At 64.6% G+C, this 19,923-nt stretch overlaps 5 protein-coding genes across 5 annotated transcripts in view; 2 read left to right on the top strand and 3 right to left on the bottom strand.

Moving 5' to 3' along the window:
- The window catches only part of CHLRE_14g610663v5 (uncharacterized protein), a 9,542-nt gene extending 4,437 nt beyond the window's left edge, over window positions 1-5,105 (bottom strand). Inside the window, exons 1-7 of the mRNA XM_043069977.1 lie at window positions 4,090-5,105; window positions 3,167-3,367; window positions 2,479-2,553; window positions 2,037-2,112; window positions 1,047-1,517; window positions 300-862; window positions 54-83 (exon numbers count right to left, since the gene is read on the bottom strand). Coding sequence (XP_042916650.1) covers window positions 54-83; window positions 300-862; window positions 1,047-1,517; window positions 2,037-2,112; window positions 2,479-2,553; window positions 3,167-3,367; window positions 4,090-4,896 — 2,223 coding nt within the window. The 5' untranslated portion in view covers window positions 4,897-5,105. The remainder of the gene's footprint in view (window positions 1-53; window positions 84-299; window positions 863-1,046; window positions 1,518-2,036; window positions 2,113-2,478; window positions 2,554-3,166; window positions 3,368-4,089) is intronic.
- Window positions 5,106-5,199: 94 nt separating this feature from the next.
- CHLRE_14g610647v5 (uncharacterized protein) lies at window positions 5,200-8,831 on the top strand. Its single transcript, XM_001698965.2, has 6 exons — window positions 5,200-6,098; window positions 6,455-6,573; window positions 6,925-7,003; window positions 7,130-7,250; window positions 7,874-8,097; window positions 8,382-8,831. The coding sequence occupies exons 1-6, from the start codon at window positions 5,742-5,744 to the stop codon at window positions 8,397-8,399; spliced, it is 918 nt and encodes a 305-aa protein (XP_001699017.1). The 5' UTR covers window positions 5,200-5,741; the 3' UTR covers window positions 8,400-8,831.
- A 54-nt stretch (window positions 8,832-8,885) lies between these two features.
- On the top strand, window positions 8,886-12,601 carry CHLRE_14g610631v5 (uncharacterized protein). Its single transcript, XM_043069976.1, has 4 exons — window positions 8,886-11,484; window positions 11,683-11,697; window positions 12,013-12,131; window positions 12,461-12,601. The coding sequence occupies exon 1, from the start codon at window positions 8,934-8,936 to the stop codon at window positions 10,851-10,853; it is 1,920 nt and encodes a 639-aa protein (XP_042916649.1). The 5' UTR covers window positions 8,886-8,933; the 3' UTR covers window positions 10,854-11,484; window positions 11,683-11,697; window positions 12,013-12,131; window positions 12,461-12,601.
- Window positions 12,602-12,633: 32 nt separating this feature from the next.
- On the bottom strand, window positions 12,634-14,955 carry CHLRE_14g610615v5 (uncharacterized protein). Its single transcript, XM_043069975.1, has 3 exons — window positions 14,901-14,955; window positions 14,190-14,300; window positions 12,634-14,092 (listed from the first exon to the last, which is right to left on the bottom strand). Exons 2-3 carry the CDS (start codon window positions 14,227-14,229, stop codon window positions 13,935-13,937), a joined length of 198 nt encoding a protein of 65 aa, XP_042916647.1. The 5' UTR covers window positions 14,230-14,300; window positions 14,901-14,955; the 3' UTR covers window positions 12,634-13,934.
- CHLRE_14g610599v5 (uncharacterized protein) lies at window positions 12,634-16,035 on the bottom strand. Its single transcript, XM_043069974.1, has one exon. It carries the CDS (start codon window positions 15,746-15,748, stop codon window positions 15,545-15,547), a length of 204 nt encoding a protein of 67 aa, XP_042916648.1. The 5' UTR covers window positions 15,749-16,035; the 3' UTR covers window positions 12,634-15,544.
- Window positions 16,036-19,923: the final 3,888 nt, after the last annotated feature.

Below are 19,923 nucleotides of genomic sequence, written 5' to 3'. Positions count from 1 at the left end.
CCCCTCCCCCCCCCCACCACCATACACACCCCGACCAACCGCCCCGCACGCACCCGCACGTCTTCCAGCGTGTTGACGCAGCCCTGCACAGAGCGAGAGAGAGAGAAGGAGAGGATAAGAGGAAGAAATAGAATGGAAAAGCGTTTTATCTACATGAAGCACCTCTACTGGTTACGGTACTGGTCCGCCGCTATGGCACAGCACGGCCCCGGCCCCGCCCGCCCGGCCTAGCCCCAACCGCCCGCCCGCCCCTGCTGCCTTCCAACCGCCTCAACCGCCACCCAACAACCGCTACCCACCGCAAGCATGTTGGCGGTTATGCCGCTGTAGCGCGTGTTGTAGTCGGTTATGGGACGAGCGGGCACAACCAACTCGTCCAGCAGCACCGCGCCAACCGGAAATCCGTTGGCAGCGGCGCCGCTGCCGTTACCGTTGGCGGTTGACGCGTCACCGAGGCCCCGCCTTCCTTTGCTCTTGTCCTTCCCAGCGCTTCCCTTGCTGCTGCCGTTGGCGTTGGTGAGCAGCGTCGCCGCTTCTGCTGCACTGCCCTCCCCCTGCCCGTCATCCTCCTCCTCGCCCCCCCTCCCCGCAACCGTGTTCCCCTCCCCTCCAGCGCCCTCGCCCGGAACCGCCTCCGGTCCCGACGGCTCGATCCCCGCCGCCGCCTGCGCCGCCAGCTGCCGCCGCCGCGCCGCCGCCGCCGCCGCGCGCGCGGCGTGCGCCGCCGCCACCGCCGCCTCCGAGCCGGGGCCGCTCCAGCCAGGGCCGGCCACAACAGTCATGCGCGTGAGTTCGAATCCCGCCGCCGTCACGCACATTTCGCAGTCCAGAGCCAACATGCGCTCGCACGCAAAGGGGTCGCCTGTGCGCCAGTGGGCAGGTGAATGGGCAGGTGGGTGGGCCGGGAAGGTGGGTGGGCAGAGGTCGGTGGGCCGGGCAGGCGGGCAGGTGCCGGACGGGCAAGTGGGGAAACGGTAAAACGATACAACGATACAATAATGGTACAACGGTACAACACCGCAACCCCCCCCCCAAAATGCGCCCACCTGAGGGCTGTGTCGCCAGGAAGCCGGGGGGACACACCAGCTTCTCACTCGCGCCGTCGCCGCCGCCATCGCCGTCGCCGCCACTCCCGCTTTTCCCTTTCGCCGCCGGCCCGCCCCCGCTCTGCTTTCCTCCTTTATCGTCCTCTTCCCCTCTGCCTGCCTCTTTCCCCTCCGCCTCCTCCTCCCCCTCCTCCTCCTCGCCGCTCTGCCCGTCCCCCTCCAGCCGCGGCAGGGGGTAGTTGTGCATCCGCAGCTGCTCCAGGGTCGCCACATAGTGTGAGGGCGGGAAGGGCCCCGGAGGCAGCGGCGGCCCGGGCGGCGGCGGCGGCCCGCCCTCCGTGCCTCCCGCCTTGTCCTTGGCCTCCCTAGCCGCCGCCGCCTCCGCCTTGTCCGCCGCCTCCTGCTGCTCGCGCTTGCGTTTGGCGGTGCGCGGCGCGAGGCGCGTGGTGAGGAGCTCGGCGGTGCAGGTGGCTGTTGGGGGGTGAGGGGGTGAGGGGGTGACGGAGGGAGGGAGGGAGGGGGTGAGGGAGGGGGTTGAGGGAGGGGGGTTACACTCATGGTGATATAAGAAGTGAAGGCGGAGTACAGAAGTATACGGTAGCAGGCGCGTGTGGGGTAGGGATGAGGGAGGGGATGTGGCTGTTGGGGGTTGAGGGGGCAGGGGGTGAGGAAGGGGGTGAGGAAGGGGGTGCGGCTTGAGGGGGCGAGTGCCGTGGAAAAGGCAATGCCGGGAACAAGGCACCGAGGTAGGGCCGGAAGCGTGTGGTAACGGACGGCATTGGAGTCGCCTGCATTGGGAGAGGGGAGCTGGCGGGAGCCGTGCGCAGGTAGGTGCCTCCAGGACTGCAGAGGTACTGCAGGTACCGCAGGTACCGCAGCGAGAGGGGGGCACGCCACGCACCCGGAAGACACGTCAGCACGCACAGCACGCACGGCATGCACTGCACCACCCGGAGCTCCCGCGCCCACACGCAGCACGCACGCACGCACCAGGTTTGGTCTGTGGCGAGGTGTGCAGGGTGGCGCGGCGGCCCAGCACGCCGCTGGTCAGGAAGGGGAGCAGGTGCTGTGCGGTGGTGTGCGGTGGTGGGGGGGAGCGGCAGGTGGGGGAGGATGGGAGGAGGGGGAGGAAGGTGGAGCAGGGGTAGGGGGAAGGCTTTAGAGGTATGCACGTCTCAGCACGACAGGACGACAGCAGGTGCTGCATGTGTATCCCTTCTGCCCCTCCCCCCCCCCCCCCCCGCCTGCTGCACACCCCAGGCGCCCCACCTCCGCTCCTCACCTGTCTCCTCCCGCCTCTGCCTCCATTGGCCCATTCCAAACCCCTTTGGTTTAGCTTGGACTTGTATTTACAACCCTCCCCAGCCCCAACCCCAATCCCCACCCTCCTTCCCTACCCTCCCTCTCTCCCTACCCTCCCTCCTGCCCCCACCTTCTTCTCCTCCAGCAGGGCGGTGCTCAGCCCAAACGCCAGCGCCAGCACCACCCCGCGGACCAGCGGTTTGTTCTGCATGTGTGTGTGTGTGTGTGTGTGTGTGTGTGTACGTGTGTGTGTGTGTGTGTGTGTGTGTGTGTGTGTGTGTTAAACAAAGAACAAACGGAACAATTCCGCCATACACGCGCGCGCAGTTACCAACAAATACCGACGCCGGTTACCGAGCTCCGCGTTTGTAGATGTTGCCCCAGTTGTCACCTTGAGTATACTCACCCGTTGCCTGGAACCCCCTACCCGGGCGTTTGGCATTCAGCCTCGTCTCCGAGGTGCGCCCGCATGCGCTGCCATGCGCTGCGTCGGCGACGTGCTACAACGTTTACCGGGCACGCCTAATCCCGTGTGTGTGTGTGTGTGTGTGTGTGTGTGTGTGTGTGTGTGTGTGTGTGCGTATGCGGGGGCATCGTGCCATTGACGTGTGCGTGTCAACACGCAAAGGAGGGAGGGGCCACAAGTGCATTGCTGTAGAGCCAGTCGTCCCACGTACCCACAACGCCGCATCATGCCGGTCGAGAGCACAGGCGACGTCCAGCCGCCTGCTCGCCCACACCCATGACCCCTGACTCCTGCGCCTGCTTTCTCAATCCCACCCACACCCACCCACACCCACCCACACCCACCCACCCACCTTGACAAACGCCCATCGCGGCGCCTCCACAAGGTTCGCCGCCGCCCCGCCCGCCGGACTCAGCGCCCATAGCACCAGCGCATTCACGTCAGGCAGCCGGATCACGGGGGGCTGGCCGCCGCCGCCGCCGCCGCTACTGCCGCCGCCGCCGCTACTGCCGCCGCTGCCGGGGACGGTTTTGATTTCCACGCTGGGACGCGCCTGTGCGGCGACCGGGTGAGCAAACAGCGGGACGGGAAACGCAGGATTTAGCGCGCGCGCGCGCGCGCGCGCGTGTGTGTGTGTGTGTGTGTGTGTGTGTGTGTGTGTGTGTGTGTGTGTGTGTGTGTTAAAGAGCACAAGGAAAACGTTGCGCAAAGACAGTGTATGCGATGCAGCAAAGCGACGGTTTACGGATGTTACCTGAAGTTACCTCGCATACCTGCTGCAGTGAGCCGCCGGTCTTACCAACCGGAATCGCGCAACCCCCGCTACTCTAACCTCGAGGGGGGACTAGTGTCCACACGCTCTCACGTGTGCAAACCCATGCATGTGCTCACGGTACCGTGAGGCCCAGGCACTCCTACGATTCCTAGCTCCGCGTCGCTACTCCTGGCCGCTAAGTCCAAGCTCCCGCCCAATGTGTGTGTGTGTGTGTGTGTGTGTATATGTGTGTGTGTGTGTGTGTCCTGGTGCTGGTCCTGGTATCGTGTGCTCCTGTATCGTGTAATCCTCCTCCCCCCCTCGTGCCACACGCAAGCCCCTGTTGTCACACACACACACGCACACACGCACACACACACACACACACACACACACACACACACACACACACACACACACACACACACACACACACACACACACACACACACACACACACACACACACACACACACACACACACACACACACACACACACACACACACACCCCACACTCACGTCCTTGTAGACGTCGGCCACATACTTGCCGCCACCGCCGCCCGGTGCTGAGGCCCGGGCAGCAGCAGCAGCAGCACCGGTAGCAGCAGTAGCACCGGTAGCAGTAGCGGCGCCGGGACGCGCCTTGCCGCCGCCACCACCAGCAGCGCTAGCGCCCTTGTCGCCACCCGCCTCCGCCCCCTCCCCCTCCCACACATCCACCAAGCCCGCCAGCCGGGCCTTCAGCGCCTCCCGCGCCGCCGCCGCCGCCGCCCCGCTGCTACTGCCGCCACCACCGCCACCACTGATGCTGCCGCCGCCGGCGCCGCCGGCGGCTCCCGGGCCTCGGACGCCTGCCGCCGCGGCGCCGCCCGCACCCTTGCCGCCAGCTCCAGGCTTGCCGCCGCCGCCGCCGCCGCCGCCACCGTCTGCCGGGCCTCGGGCGCCGCCGCCGGGCGCAACAGAACGCTTGTCGTGCTGTTGCGGCTGTTGGGGGTGTTTGTGTTGCTGGCTGGTGGAATGGTGCTCCTGCGGGTGGCGTTGGTGTTGCTGCTGGTGCCCTTTCCCGCTACTGCCTTTTCCGCTGATGCTGCCGTGGCCGCTGCCTTTGTCGCTGCTGTGGCCGCGGCCATTACGGTCTATGGGCTTGCCGCCTGGCGCGTCGCCCGCACGACCGCCCCCTTGACCCTTCTGAGGGGTGCCGAGCTTGCGTTGCTTTCGCGGCGGGCTGCGGTAGTCTTCATTTTGCTCGCCGGGCAGCTCGCCGTCCTCCAAATCGCTGTCGTCAGCGCCAGCTGAGGGCCTGTGCCGGTCCTTGCCGCCCTTCATGTCAATATCTTGGCGGCTGCGCTGCGTCCCGAAATGAAATGAGGTCCTAGGCCTAGAGTTCTATAGAATACCGAGCGATCTATCCGGTCTGTGGGATGCTGTGCACACAAGAATGCCCGCGCCAAAGCAGCTGGTTGCGTGCGGTGGCCCGCTTCTGCAACTTGTCAAACGTAATCCCTTAACTAATGACTTTCAAGATATTTCATTTAGAAGTCCCTTTGTGCAAACTCGATCCAAGGCCCAATCAGCTTTGCCTTCCTTCGTCGTAGCCCATTTTATGTCTGCTACTTCCACGGCGATTCAGTACATTACGCGGCCTTGAAATACCACAAATTCAGCTCGGCGTGTCGAAAGTATACCAGTACTTGCGACCCGGCTCTCCCCAACTGCTCGACGGGGCCCACGCCGCGTCTGCGACACGCAGCCTTCATTAGCTCGATAGTAATCTTCGTAATAGCGCTCCGCTACAAACGGGCTCTGGACTGGCGAGGCCGCCCGCGACGAGCTCCGCGCCTTCCCAGCTACCCGCCTGGGCCCCACCACTTCCGCCACCGACCGCCGGCAAGCCCGAGGGCCATTAGCACTGCACCCGCAGTCAGTGTGGCATGTGTGTGGCTAAGGTTGGCTAGCAGGTTACATAAGGCATAGGGAAGCGCTAGGGGGCGGCCGGGAGCTGCAGCCTACCCTCAGCAGCACGCCCCGGCACACAGCCCTGCGTTGCCTTGCAACCAACTAGCCAGCCCAACCCTCCTCGTGCCCAACTGTCCACCCCACCTCAATAGCCCAGCTTCTAAATAGAGTTCATATACAGATACACATAAAGGCATTTAAGCAGCGCCGGCGTCATGATCACCGACCCGCCGCGGCCGCCACCGCCAGCCTACGTCAGCGCGCTACAGCCGCCCACCGCCGCCTCCCTCGCCGGCAGCAGCAGCGGGGGCGGCGCCTCCGCCAGTGGCAGCGTCTACGCCGCCAGCACCATCATCACAGGTGGTGACGGTGAGGGAGAGGTTGACGGGGCTCGGCAGTGGCCGCCACCGTTGGAGCCTCTACTGCCTGTGCGGGCAGGCTGCTCGTTGGATGGGGAGGGGCAGGCCAGCAGACACGACACGGCAACGCAGGAGGGGGCGGCGGCCGAGGCGCAAACAGCGGCAGGGGCGCTGCTGCCGGAGCCGAAGTGCCTGCAGGATGTGTGCGCCCGGGTGAGTGGCTGCCTGCCTATGACTTCGTGCCTTCATGCGTGCAGGCGACACTTGTGGCGTGTGTGCCAGGACGGTGCCGCAACCCCCACCCGCCCTTGCTTTCCCAGGCCCGTCCGCCTGCCTCCTTGTTGATTGCCGTCACCTCATTCACTGACGCCCCCTGAATCATGCGGCCACCATCCCTGCTTTACAAACAGCCCGTCCGGACAATCACAATCACTTGTCTCTCCCTCACTCCTCACTGACCCTACTCTCTCTCTCTCCTCGTCTCGCTTTGCCTCACCTCCCTCCCCTCCCTGCCCCCCTCTGCCCCCCACCCCACCCTGCCCCCCCACCCACCCCACCCCCATCCTCAGGTCATCCTGCGCAACATCTCGGTCCACAACTGCTGTGAGCTCCTGGCGTTGGCGCGGGGGGTGGAGGGCGCCGCGTTCGCACCCATAGCCGCCGCCTGCCTGCGCTACGCCGTCAACAGGTGGGCGAGAGGCGGGGCGGGACAGTACAGGCGGCAGGGGCCCGGATGGGGCCCGGATCCGGGGCGGGATTGGGGGCGGGATCGGGGCCTGGATGGGGGGCGGGATGGGGCCAAGGGTGGGGAGTGGGATGGGGGCCGCACACGTGGGCCACACACGTGGGCCGCACAGCAGCGCTACCGTGTAAGAACCGCTACTTGCAGACCTGCTGCCTCGCCTGCGCCTTTCAACGGAACAGCAACCAAAGCAACCTTTGCGCCTGGCCATCACCCGCAACTCGCATATCCTCTTGCCTCATGACCCTACCCTACCCGACCCGACCCGACCCGACCCCCGACACTGGCCTGCTGCAGCTTTGAGACGCTGGTGGGGCTGCGTGATGCGGCCACACTGCGGGCCTGCCTGGGGCCGGACGTGCACGACAGCCTAGCGGTAGGTGGCGGTGGGGGGGAAGGAGGGGGGCCGGAGGGGGGAGGCACCGCCCGAGTGAACCATTTGGAATGCAGGGGGGGTCACTCAAGGGGCTACTGTCAGGCTGTGCCCCCCTCCCCTCCATAGGCCGCGCTGGAGGAGCGGCGGTCCTGCCTGGCCTCCATAAAGGCGGGGCTGGGCCGAGTGCGGGAGCGCCAGGCCCCGCCGGCGGAGGCCGCAGCGCCGCGGCAGGAGACGTCCGTGGCGGGTGAGACGGTTGACAGGGGGGCAGGGGTGACACGGGGGGAGACGGGTGTCCACACGGGCAGAAGATTTACAGCACATAAGTATATAATATAATATATTATCCGTGGGGCATCTAGATGTGGCTTTTGCCGACTATCCTGCTACAACGGGTGAGATGGGGTTGACATGAACGAGGTTGCAAGGAGAAGAGGCCGCGGATGACGCAGGCAGAATGCCTAAGACAGCACGTCTGGTATGGTATATGGTGTGCGTTGTATTGTGGTGGCCCTCATTTCGCCTTGTCCTTGCCCCCCGGCACGCGAGGCACGTGCTGCCACACTGTCACGGTGACGGTCGCCCCCGTATGTCCCATCCCCCTCTCGGGACTGGAACGGCAGTCAGGCTAGCGTCTGGGTCTCGGTTCAAGTCGTAATAAGAACGCCTTCCTCCCCCCCACACTACTTCTAGAATTAGGTATAGCCAGCTCAAAACGGGACGCCACGGCGAGCTCTGGCGCTTAACCTATGGACGCCGTCGGTCATCGGTTCGCACAACACCACACCTGCTGTCTACCTCGCTACCCTTCTCTGTACCAATCCTTGCAACCCCCCACCCTTGCTCCCCCTCCCTCCTGCCCCTCCCCAGGCCGGCCGGTGTGCTACCCGCTGGCAGCCCTGGCGCCCGGGCTGACGTGGCCGCCCGACGTGGACGGCGGCTGCAGGGAGCAGTGGCTCGGCGCGGACGACTGGGCGGCGGCGTTCGGCCCGATCGCAGGTGCTTGTGGCGGCGGCGGCGGCGGCAGTGGCGGTGTGCTGTCGTACCAGGAGTTTGTGGCGCTGCCGGCCTGGAGGCGGAACAAGCTCAAGCAGGTGGGAGGGGTGGCTTGAAAGCAGTTGGAAGCAGGGGGTGCTGGGAAGCGGGTTCGTGTGGGGTTGTTGGTGGTGTTTGGGGGGTCGGCAGGAGGGCGGAGTCCCCAGTCACCTGCAAGCGCACTACGGTATGGTACCCGCAATTCCTGGGCATTGTGGTTACCATATGACAAGTCAAGTGCCGTTGCCCTCACAACTCCCTACACCGCCACGCTCCTTCAGTGGCCGCACCTTCACTGGGGCGCTGATCACACGGCCGCTGTTGCAACTTCCTCTGTGTGCAGGCGGCTGGGCTGTTCTGACGGAGGCGGCGGCCGCGCTTGTCATTCTGCATACCTAGCTTACTTGCAGCGGAAAACAGGGCGATCCGCATTGGACCTCATAACTGCTTCAAGGGACACAGGAGTGGTTTCTGGGGAGCTGGATGCGGCTGGTAGTATGTCTGTGCGTCTGTTGGGTAGTCCAGATGCTTCCAGATCGGGGCGCCCAGCTGCTGTGTGCGGCGACGATGCGTCGTTGATGCACGTATGGTTGCAACTTGCAAGGTGGGACGAACGATGTAGCATGCAGTCCTGTCCGTGTCAAGTAGGCTGTATGTGCAAAACGATGCCGCGTCCAACTGCGAAGCACTGGGGGAAGGGGGGGGGCGGGGAACAGATTTGTTCCGGGTCCGAGGGGGGTGGTTCTGGCCGGTGGGGCTCTCTGATGTGACCATCGGCGGGAAGGGCGCTCAGAAATTGCTACGCGCAGCGCATGTACATTTCTGTCATTCCTCAAACATGCTATGTCCAAGCGTACTGAGCTGTCCTGGACAACTTTGAAACAGGTATGAGATAATGCAGTACCTGCAAAACGTTGCAGGCTGCAAATTACCATTACCAAATGATGTAAACGATGTATTTCTGCGACTGGACCCTAGCAACGAGCAGCGTGTTCAGGCTTTGGTCTCGTGCGATGCGGTTCTGCGCCCGCTGCTCGGAACCGATGCGCGCTCGGGCTTCTCGCTAGGCGATCCCATCGACCTGTTCTGGGCAGGTGACAGTGGCGCCGGGCCACGGCGGTGCTTCAACAGCGAACGCAGACATTATAAAGATTTCTGCTGGGACCCCTGGTCAGCCGCGCTGTACTTTGTGTGCGGTCAGGCAGTGCTGAAGCTGCTGGGCGATGAGTTGGAGCGCGAGCTGGTGGCGGGAAACATACAAGAAGGAGGCGAAGCGGACGGCGAGGGCCCGGCAGCCCGTTTCTATTTGCCGCACACACTGGTGTCCGACGGCGCCGGTAGCCTGTTGGTCGTCGATGGAAGTGGCAGTAACCGCATCCGGAGGCTGCAGCTTCCAGCGGCATGGCAGTGCGCGGGTATCACTGCTGCCGCCACGGGTGGCATGGTGGCAGGTCCCCGGATGCCCGCTGGCACGGCCGCAGCAGTGGGAGGCGCAGTAGCAGCCGCATCGGCAGTCACGGTCACAACTTTGTTGACAGACGCACCTGAGTACCTATACAGCGCATCCCGCGTGCCATCGCAGCCGCAGGAGCAGCAGGGGCCCGCTGCGGCGGGTGGCCAGGGCGAAAGCAACGGCAACAACACTAGCAGCGGCGGCGGCGGTGGCGGTGGCGTCAATGGCGGTAACGTTAGCGGTAGCGGTGGCGGTGCAGGCAGCGGGTGGGTGGTGTACGCTTCTGACAACGGTTTCTACCGCCTGCCGCTCCCACTACCGCCGCCGCAGCCTGTCCCGCCGGCACCTGCGCCTGCAGCTGCAGCTGCTGCTGCACCCGGAGGCGCGGCGACACCACTGGCCTTGCAACGCCTGGAGCTGACTGATGCTTATGACGGTCGGGGCGCGGGGCCTGAGTTAGACTTTGGGGACTTGCAGGGCGATGCGCAAGACGTGGACGCCGAAGGATTCATTTACATCGTGGATTTGCACCGCCGCCTGTGCCGCGTGTCACCAGGAGGCCGTGTAGACACACTCATGACGGGGTTGCCGGAGTGTGCTTCATGCTACGCCGTCCTGCCAAACGGGTTCCTGGCCCTCGGCGCAGCAGATTACCGCGATGGTAATTACAGCCTCATTCTGCTGGACCTCGGGTTGCAGCCGCTACTGCCACAGATGCCTGTTACAGCAGCAGCGGCGGCTGTAGCTGCGCCGCCGCCGCCGCGCAGCCTGCCCGCCGACCTGGGCGCGCTGCTGGACGTGCAGCCCGACGGCACCGCAGACCTGACCGTCCGTGTGGGCGAGCGCCGCTTCCACTGCCACCGCCTGATCCTGTCCGCGCGCTGCGACTACTTCAGGCAGCGGCTGGTGGGCGACGGCTTTGCGGATGCGCGCGCGGCGGAGCTGGAGCTGCCGGATGCGGACGCCGACGCCTTCGCGCTGCTGCTGCGGTGGCTGTACACTGGGAGCGCCACCGTAGCGGTCGATCAGTCGTGCGGCGTGGCTGAGCTGGCGGACCGGCTGCTGCTGCCGGAGCTGCTTGGTGTGGCGCTGGCGGTGGTGGCGGAGTCCGTGTCGGCCGCGACGGTGATTGACAAGCTGCTGTGGGCCGCGGGCTGCTGCGAGACGCGCGGCGAGGGCTTTGGCGGCCTGCTGGCGCAGCTGAAGGCGTGGTACGTGCAGCACCACGAGCAGGTGGCGGCGGAGGCGGGTGCCGGCCGCAAGCGCCTGGCGTCAGAGGCGCCTGATCTAATGATAGAGCTGATGGACGCTGCGTTGGTGTGGGAGCGGACTGCGGGGGCTAAGCGGGCCAGGCGCAGCTAGCGGCTATGCGGCATGGCTGGACCAGGACTGACGAGCTGGCTAGCTGTTCGAGAGTGTGGGTATCCGCCGTACATACAGTGCATTCATCTTAGGGCCTGGTGGCGGAATGCATCTTTCCTAGGGTCTCATGACGGTGGAGCGAAGCACAGCAGGGTCTTTCTTTGCCGCCATGGCCCGGCAGCAGCCGCAAAGCATGCACGAGAGGCGAGAGGGAGAGGTGGAATTTACAATCGCATGCTGGCGTTGTGAGCTTCAGTTTAGGTCTGTTGGCATGTGGACACGGTTGTTGAAGAACTCATAGGATGGTTTGGCGATTAGGCCAGAATGAAGTAGGCGCTCACGGTGGAACTTGCTGAGGCCTTGGGTACTGGTGGACGGTGGATGGGGAAGAGCGGGTACGTGGGGGGGGGGTGGCGACACGATGGTGCATGCCCTGACAACTTACGTAGCCTCACGAACTAAGTTGCCTGGACTCCTTTGAAACACAGCTTAGCTCACGCGCCGCTAGAAGTACCCTGGCCCGGCTCAATGTGAGGACCTGGGTCGGCGTTGCAGGCATGGAAGCCGGGGCGCCTGGGGGCCGGGCCGGTGTCTCGGCGGTTGCGGAGACCCAGCGTTCGAGGCGGCGAGGGTGAGGGCGACGGGGCTCGGCAGTGGCCGCCGCCGTTGGAGCCTCTACTGCCTCCACTGGCGGGCTGTTCGTTGGCCGTTGGGTGGGGAGGGCAGGGGTGGGCAGGCCAGCAGACACGCCACGGAAACACAGGAAGGGGCGGCGGCGGAGGTGCAAACAGCGGCAGGGGCGCTGCCATCGGAGCTACGGTGCCTGCAGGAAGTGTGTGCCCGGGTGAGTGGCTGCGTGCCTTCAATCGTGCTTGACCGGGGGCAACACGTGCGCCGTATGCAGGGGCAACACGTGTGCCGTGTATCTGTGGACCATGCAGCAGCCCCCATCCGCCCTTGCTTTCCCAGACCCTCCCGCCTGCGCATTCACTGCCGCCCCCTGGACCAGACCAACACCTTTCTCATGCTCCTCTCGCCCTCTGCCCAGCACCACCACGATCACGCGGACACCATATGAACTGTCTACCTTTCACCTCCCCTCAGCTCCCCCTTTGCCCCCTGCCCCCCTCTGCCCCCCATCCACCCCACCCCCCCTCAGGTCATCCTGCGCCACATCTCGGTCCACAACTGCTGCGAGCTCCTGGCGTTGGCGCGGGGGGTGGAGGGCGCCGCGTTCGCACCCATAGCCGCCGCCTGCCTGCGCTAAGCCGTCAACAGGTGGGCGAGGGGCGGGGTGGGGCAGTACAGGCGGCAGGGGCCCGGATGGGGCCCGGACCGGGGCCAAGGGTGGGGGCCGGATTGGGCCAAGGGTGGGGGCCGGATCGGGGCCAAGGGTGGGGGGCGGGATGGGGGCCGCACACGTGGGCCGCACACGTGGGCCGCACAGGGGCGCTACCGTATAAGAACCGCTACTTGCAGACCTGCGCCTTTCAAAGGAACAGCAACCAAAGCACCTTTAGCTCCTGGCCATCACCCGCAACTCGCATTTCATCCTTCCTTACAACCCGACCCGACCCGACCCGACCCCCGGCACTGGCCTGCTGCAGCTTTGAGACGCTGGTGGGGCTGCGTGATGCGGCCACACTGCGGGCCTGCCTGGGGCCGGACGTGCACGACAGCCTAGCGGTAGGTGGCAGTGGGGGGAAGGGAGGGGGGCCGGAGGGGGAGACACGGCATACGAAGTGAGACACGGCCCATTTAGGGCCAGCTGCTCCGTGCTGTAGCGCTATCCTTACAGTGAGAGGACTAGCTAGTTGGCTACAAACCTCCTTGTCCCCCCCCCACCAGCCCCAACCCCGTGCTGCGTGTTTCCACCTGTGTGCTCTCTAACACAAACCATCCTCCCCAAGGTGGACGAACGATGTAGCATGCAGTCCTGTCCGTGTCAAGTATACTGTATGTGCAAAACGATGCCGCGTCCAACTGCGAAGCACTGGGAAGGGGGGGCGGAGAACAAATTGGTTCCGGGTCCGGGGGGTGGTTCTGGCCGGGGGAAGAACCGTGCTGACCCGCCGGCCGCGGCCGGCGAGCACGCCCGTTCCGCACCCCTTCTCGGCGCATGCGGAGGCCACTCCCCCCCGGTGCAGCACCAGTCCTACCCGAGTCTATGCCCGGCTATCGCAGGGTGGGCGGGTGGGAAGCGAAAGACGGGCCAGCGCCGCGCCTACCGCCCCCTTAGCCTGAATCGCTACCCCTGAAGAAAGTCAAACTACGAAAGACGTCAAACTCGATTCTACTCCGCCGGCACACTGGCCCAACGCGTGGCCGCCCTGAACCTGTCTCGGCTCGCCGTGTAAAGAGCTGGTGAGACCGTAGATAAGTAACAACCTGGAAATTGGTTCAACATCGCTTACTCTATCCACACCTCGACCATGCTCCCACCCTGGCGCATGGGCCGAACTCGGCAGCCCCATTGGCGCCCCCAAACCCGATTTTTGACACAGTCCAAAATCTGAATTTTGCTTCGCAATGGGCTGCGCTCTCCGGCCTTAATGATTCCGAGACCAGAAGCGTTGGGAAATACGCACAACTGCAATATAAAGTCCGTCTCAGCCCCCAACCCGGTGTATCTCTCCCGTCTCTGTCTCCGATCGTGCATGTCCCACATCCGCCACCCGTGTGTCTCAACCTCCCTACCTACACCTCCTTTCCAAACATTAAATAGGCACATCTGTATTGCTCCCGGGGGAGACGCCAACATCAGGGTGGGGGAAGAACCGTGCTGACCCGCCGGCCGCGGCCGGCGAGCACGCCCGTTCCGCACCCCTTCTCGGCGCATGCGGAGGCCACTCCCCCCACCCTCAGTTGGCCGGTCACATCCGGCCCACAATCCGCATGCGCGCCCCCGCCCCCGGCTGCACAAACCACCGCCCCGTCTGACTTCCACCTACCATGCGACTGTTACGTCTCTGCGGACGACTCCGCCACTGCGCTGCCCGCCGCCGCCACAGCCTTTCCCGCCAGCTCCTCCAGCGCCGCATACGCAAGCAGGCAGCGCCGGCACACGAACGTGCCGCCGGGTTACGCCGCCGCCGCCAGTCCTAGGCGACGGCGGTGAGACCAGTCCCCGCAGCCGCCGCACTCTAGGCCCTGCGCTGCATCGATGTAGACCACCGCCCCGTCGGGGTCCTCAAACTCCCCCAACACCACGTTGAGGTCTACGGCGATGCAGCGGCGCACTGCGTTCAGGGCGAACTGTCGCGGTCAAGCAGCCCCAGCCAGAACTGCAAGTCAGCGACGGCCGCCGGTGACGGACAGGAGGTGACGGCGCCGCACGTCGGGGCGCGGGGTGGCGGGGCTCTGGCTGGCGCCACATGGCCGGGGTTCCGGAAGGCCATGTAGCGACTTGCCGACGGGTCCAGAACGCCGATGGATTGATGGCAGGACCTGTGGGAAGGGGTAGGCACTAGGCGGCAGCCCGTAAACACCACACCCCCTCGGGGCGGGGACCGTAACGTGCATCAGCGCCTCTGTCTCCCCGAGGAGGGGGGCCCTAACGCCGGCCAAGCGCCCCAATGACCCCGGCGGCAGGGGACCGTAACGTGCATCAGCGGACCGTAACGTGCATCAGCGCCTCTACCCGAGGAGGGTGCCCTTAGTCCTACCCCCACGCACCCTTCTTCAACTCAGTTACTCTCCGCCTGCACTTTCGAACGCCGTTCAACTCCGTTACTCTCAGCCTGTGATTTCAAACCCCCGCCCCCATTCACGCCCCTCCTCTAATACACATCAACCCGCCCAACCTGCTGCCGTGTCGTGGCAGCCCACGCCTCTGCCCACCGCAGGGGGCCCTGAGGAAGGGGGCTCGTTACGTGACCGCCCAAACGCCCCGATACCCCGGCGGCAGGGGACCGTAACGTGCATCAGCGCCTCTGTAACCCTGAGGAAGGATCTACGAGGTACCCTCGCTGGGACTTGAAGCTATGGTTGTGCCCCTGCTTTCCCGACACCGAATAGCAAGGCAACAACAACGCGCCGCCAGCTCACCTGGGTATACGCCTTCTATAGCTGTCGGCTCTGCCGCAAGCCCGGGAAACGAACGGGCAGGCCCACACGGGGCTGGGCCGGGCAAGCCCTCTGCGGAAGCCGCTGGTAGCTAGCGCCGGTGGGCCCCGGCGGCGGCGCCCTGCCGGATCTTTGTTGCGGCGCAGGTCCGCCAGGACCGGGCACTGAGTGAAGGTTAGGCCGCTTGACGCCCCGCGGCCCGGAATGGTCCACGCCCTGGAGCACGGGTAGGCTCGGCCAGAGGTTTTCGGCAACTGCGCCGCCGCCAGCGCAGCTGCGGCCGGCAGCAGTCCGGCGGCCACCCCATCCCCGTGGAGGCGGCTGGCACCAACGCCAGCAATTGGTGCCCCGGTCACCTGCGGCTGAGTCTGCTGCTGCTGCTGCTGCTGTTGGTGGTGGGGGTGGTGGGGGTGGTGGTCGTGCTGCTGCTGCTGCTGCTGCTGCTGCAGAGTGGCCGTCGGCCCCCCTGAACCTGTAGTCCCTCCCGCCCCGGTCACTCCCAGCGCCCCGGTGGGCTGGCCCCGGCGGCCCCCGCGCCCCCCTGGCCCTCGCACGGCCTGCCCCCGCGTGCATGCCCGCCCTTCTCCGCCGTGCTGCCGGCCTGCTGTATCTCCAGCTCGCCCAGATTAACCAGCTGCCCCTGGGTGTCCCGCTGCAGGAAACTGCGGATCAGCGCGCAACCAACGCCCTTTGGCCTCCTCTTTGAAGTCGCTGTCTGCTGCCGCGCGGAAATCAGCCAAAGTGTCTGCACGAGTGGCCTTGTTGGCGTCCTGAGCCTGTCGGGCTGCCGCCGACGAGTCCGCCGTTGGTCCTGAGATGGAGGCGGTCATCCCGTTTGCAACGATGATCCGCTGTGACTGCGTCCGCTCGGGTGTCATCCCAAGACAAGTTTGAAGCCATGCTCGCTTAGCCTCCAGGTCACCGGAGCCGGAGGCCATGGTGAAGCGAAAGACGGGCCAGCGCCGCGCCTACCGCCCCCTTAGCCTGAATCGCTACCCCTGAAGAAAGTCAAACTACGAAAGACGTCAAACTCGATTCTACTCCGCCGGCACACTGGCCCAACGCGTGGCCGCCCTGAACCTGTCTCGGCTCGCCGTGTAAAGAGCTGGTGAGACCGTAGATAAGTAACAACCTGGAAATTGGTTCAACATCGCTTACTCTATCCACACCTCGACCATGCTCCCACCCTGGCGCATGGGCCGAACTCGGCAGCCCCATTGGCGCCCCCAAACCCGATTTTTGACACAGTCCAAAATCTGAATTCTGGCCGGTGGGGCTCCTGACGCGGGAAGGGGCGCGCAGTATTTGCTACGCGCAGCGCGTGTACACTTCTATCAATCCCTCATGCTATGTCCAAGCATACTGAGCTGTCCCGGACGAATTCCCTAAACACATAACAAATAATGCAGTACCTGGAAAACTTCGCAGGCTGTAAAATACCAGTACCAGAGGCTATAGACGATCTGATCCTACGCCTGGACCCTAGCGATGAGCAGCGTGTGCAGGCTTTGGTCGCGTGCGATGCGGTTCTGCGCCCGCTGCTCGGAACCGATGCGCGCTCAGGCTTCTCGCTAGGCGATCCCATCGACCTGTTCTGGGCAGCTGACAGTGGCGCCGGGCTACGGCGTCGCTTTACCAGCGGACTGCCTTTGGCTTGCTTCTGCTGGGACCCATGGTCGGCCGCGCTGTCGCCGTAGCTCCTCGGAACGCTAGTGGAGAGCCGAGCGGAGGACTAAGACTTTCGGGCGCGTGTCTGTGGCGACCCTGGGTCGCCGGGAACTCGCTCACGCCACACGCACACTTCACACGCACACGCAACACGAAACGAAAGAACGCAAACACAAAGGACTAAAACAGCTCTTAGCGACCCGCGAGCGCGTCGCACACAACACGCGCACTCTACACGCACGCACACGCACACAACACGTGCGCTCGCAACGCAAAGCGATAGAGCGCTAGCACTACGAACGAACGCAGCTCGCGGCGGCACCCAAGCAAGCAGAAGGACTTGCTCCGACCCCGGGTCCCAAGGAACTCGCTCACGCCACACGCACGCAACGCACGCACTCGCAACACAACGCGATAGAACACTAATACAGAGGACTTACGCAGCTCGCGGCGGCACTAGAGCGCGCGCACGCAAGAAGCACGCGAGTAGACATCGCGAAACTCGCGTCCCATAGGAGCCCGCTGAGCAGGGGTCCGGGCTGTGAGCAGACAAATGCCGCAACGCTCTTATGACGGCGAAGCAAAACAGAACGTAGAGCCGAGAGAATAGGTTGCATGCACAAAACGGACGCTTCACGCACCGAGCTCGCAAACTGAAGCAAACTAAAATCATGTGTATTTATTGTACTAGTATGAAACGTAAGCAATCAATTGTGGTCGAAAAGCAGCACGAAGGAGTCGGGTGCAGCGCAAGGACGTTGCTCGCTGGCGCTCGCGACGGGTGGGCGCACGCGAGCCTAACGCTCAGGTACTATTCTAATCACTATTCTTATCACTACTGTGATAAGGAATACTATGGACGGTTAGCACCTGCGCACCTGCCTCGCCACCTGGCACACACCACGCTCACTTGCCTGGCATTGCACTAGCCACTTGCCTTTGCACTCATCAGTCATCAGTGCGCGCCACTAGCGCACACACCACTCAGCCATACGCGCTTACTCTAGCCGCACTGGCTGTGATCTTTGGTCACGTTGACGGCGGGCCCCCGATGCGCCCGCCCCCTCAGCACAGGCCACGCCTTTGCACCAATCAGAGGGCGCCGCTGGCGCACACACCTCTCAGCCACGCATTCTTACTCTAGCAGCACGCCCTGGGGATGTTCTTTGGCCGCGCTGACGGCGGGCCCCCGCACACACATACTCTGCACTAGCCACGCCTTGGCATTCATCAGGGGGCGCCGCTAGCGCACACACCTCTCAGCCATGCGCGCTTCCTCTAGCCGCACGCACTGGCTGTGTCCTTTGGCCTAGTTGACGGCGGGACCCCGCACACAATACTCTGCAGTAGCCACGCATTTGCACACATCAGTGGTCGCCACCAGCGCACACACCACCAAGCAACGCGTTCTCGCTCTAGGCGCACGCCCGGGCTGTTGCGGTGCGGGGCTAAAGCGTACGTAGGCCAGAATGGAAGGCGGTGTGGGCTTGCAGGCGGCACGGGGGCAAGACAATTTGTAGCGGAAGTTGCGAATTGACACTGGCCGCATTCTTTGGTCGCGTTGACGGCACGCCCCCGCACACACCCTCGGCACTAGCCAAGCCTTTGCTTTCATCAGGGGGCGCCGCTAGCGCACACACCTAACACCCATACGCGCTTCCTCTAGCCGCACGCACTGGCTGTATTCTTTGGCCGCTGTGACAGCGGGCCACCGATGCGCCCCCGCCACCTCGGCACTAGCCACGCCTTTGCACTTATCAGAGTGCGCCACTAGCGCATACATCTCTAGCCGCACGCCCTGGTGCGGGGCATGTTTGGCCGCGTTGACGGCGGGCCACCGATGGGCCCGCCCCATCTGCACTAGCCACGCCTTTTGCACCTATCAGGAGGCGCCACCAGCGCAGACACCTCTAGCCGCACGTCCTGGTGCGGGGCGTGTTGGGCCGCTGTGACAGCGGGCTACCGATGCGCCCGCCCCCCGCTGCACTAGCGGTGTCTTTGCACGCATCAGGGGGCGCCACTCGGGGACACACCTCTCAGCCATACGGATGTACTCTAGCCGCACGCCCTGGGGGACTTGTTTGGCCGCTTTGACAGCGGGCCACAGATGCGCCCGTGCCCTGGGCACTAGCCGTGCCTTTGCACGCATCAAGGGGCGCCACTAGCGCACACATCTCTCAGCCATACGGGCTTACTCTAGCCGCACGCACTGGCTTTGTACTTTGGGCACGTTCACGGCACGCCCCAGCACACTCACCCTTTGCACTAGCCACGCCTTTGCACTTATCAGGGGGCGCCACTAGCGCACACATGTCTAGCCGCACGCCCTGGCTGGGGCGGGATGTGTTTGGCCGCTGTGACAGCGGGCCACCGATGCGCCCGCCCCCTCTGCACTAGCGGTGTCTTTGCACGCATCAGGGGGCGCCACTCGGGGACACACCTCTCAGCCATACGGATGTACTCTAGCCGCACGCCCTGGGGGACTTGTTTGGCCGCTTTGACAGCGGGCCACAGATGCGCCCGTGCCCTGGGCACTAGCCGTGCCTTTGCACGCATCAAGGGGCGCCACTAGCGCACACATCTCTCAGCCATACGGGCTTACTCTAGCCGCACGCACTGGCTTTGTACTTTGGGCACGTTCACGGCACGCCCCCGCACGCTCACCCTTTGCACTAGCCACGCCTTTGCACTTATCAGGGGGCGCCACTAGCGCAGACATGTCTAGCCGCACGCCCTGGCTGGGGCGGGATGTGTTTGGCCGCTGTGACAGCGGGCCCAGATGCGCCCGTGCCCTGGGCACTAGCTGTGCCTTTGCACGCATCAAGGGGCGCCACTAGCGCACACATCTCTCAGCCATACGGGCTTACTCTAGCCGCACGCACTGGCTTTGTACTTTGGGCACGTTCACGGCACGCCCCCGCACGCTCACCCTTTGCACTAGCCACGCCTTTGCACTTATCAGGGGGCGCCACTAGCGCAGACATGTCTAGCCGCACGCCCTGGCTGGGGCGGGATGTGTTTGGCCGCTGTGACAGCGGGCCACAGATGCGCCCGTGCCCTGGGCACTAGCTGGCTTTGTACTTTGGTCTCGTGCACGGCACGCCTCCGCTGCACACTCACCCTCTGCACTAGCCACGCCTTTGCACGAATCAGTGCGCGCCGCGATCGAACGCACCACTCAGCCACGCATTCTCACGCTAGCCGCACGCCCTGGTGCGGGGCGTGTTTGGCCGCGTTGACAGCGGGCCACCGATGCGCCCGCCCCCTCTGCACTAGCGGTGTCTTTGCACTTATCAGGGGGCGCCACTCGGGGACACACCTCCCAGCCATACGGATG

Source organism: Chlamydomonas reinhardtii, chromosome 14 (genome assembly GCF_000002595.2).
Source record: "Chlamydomonas reinhardtii strain CC-503 cw92 mt+ chromosome 14, whole genome shotgun sequence".
Lineage (NCBI taxonomy): Eukaryota > Viridiplantae > Chlorophyta > Chlorophyceae > Chlamydomonadales > Chlamydomonadaceae > Chlamydomonas > Chlamydomonas reinhardtii.
The sequence above is the reverse complement of the archived record's forward strand: the minus strand, read 5'-3'. Positions and strand labels throughout refer to the sequence as shown.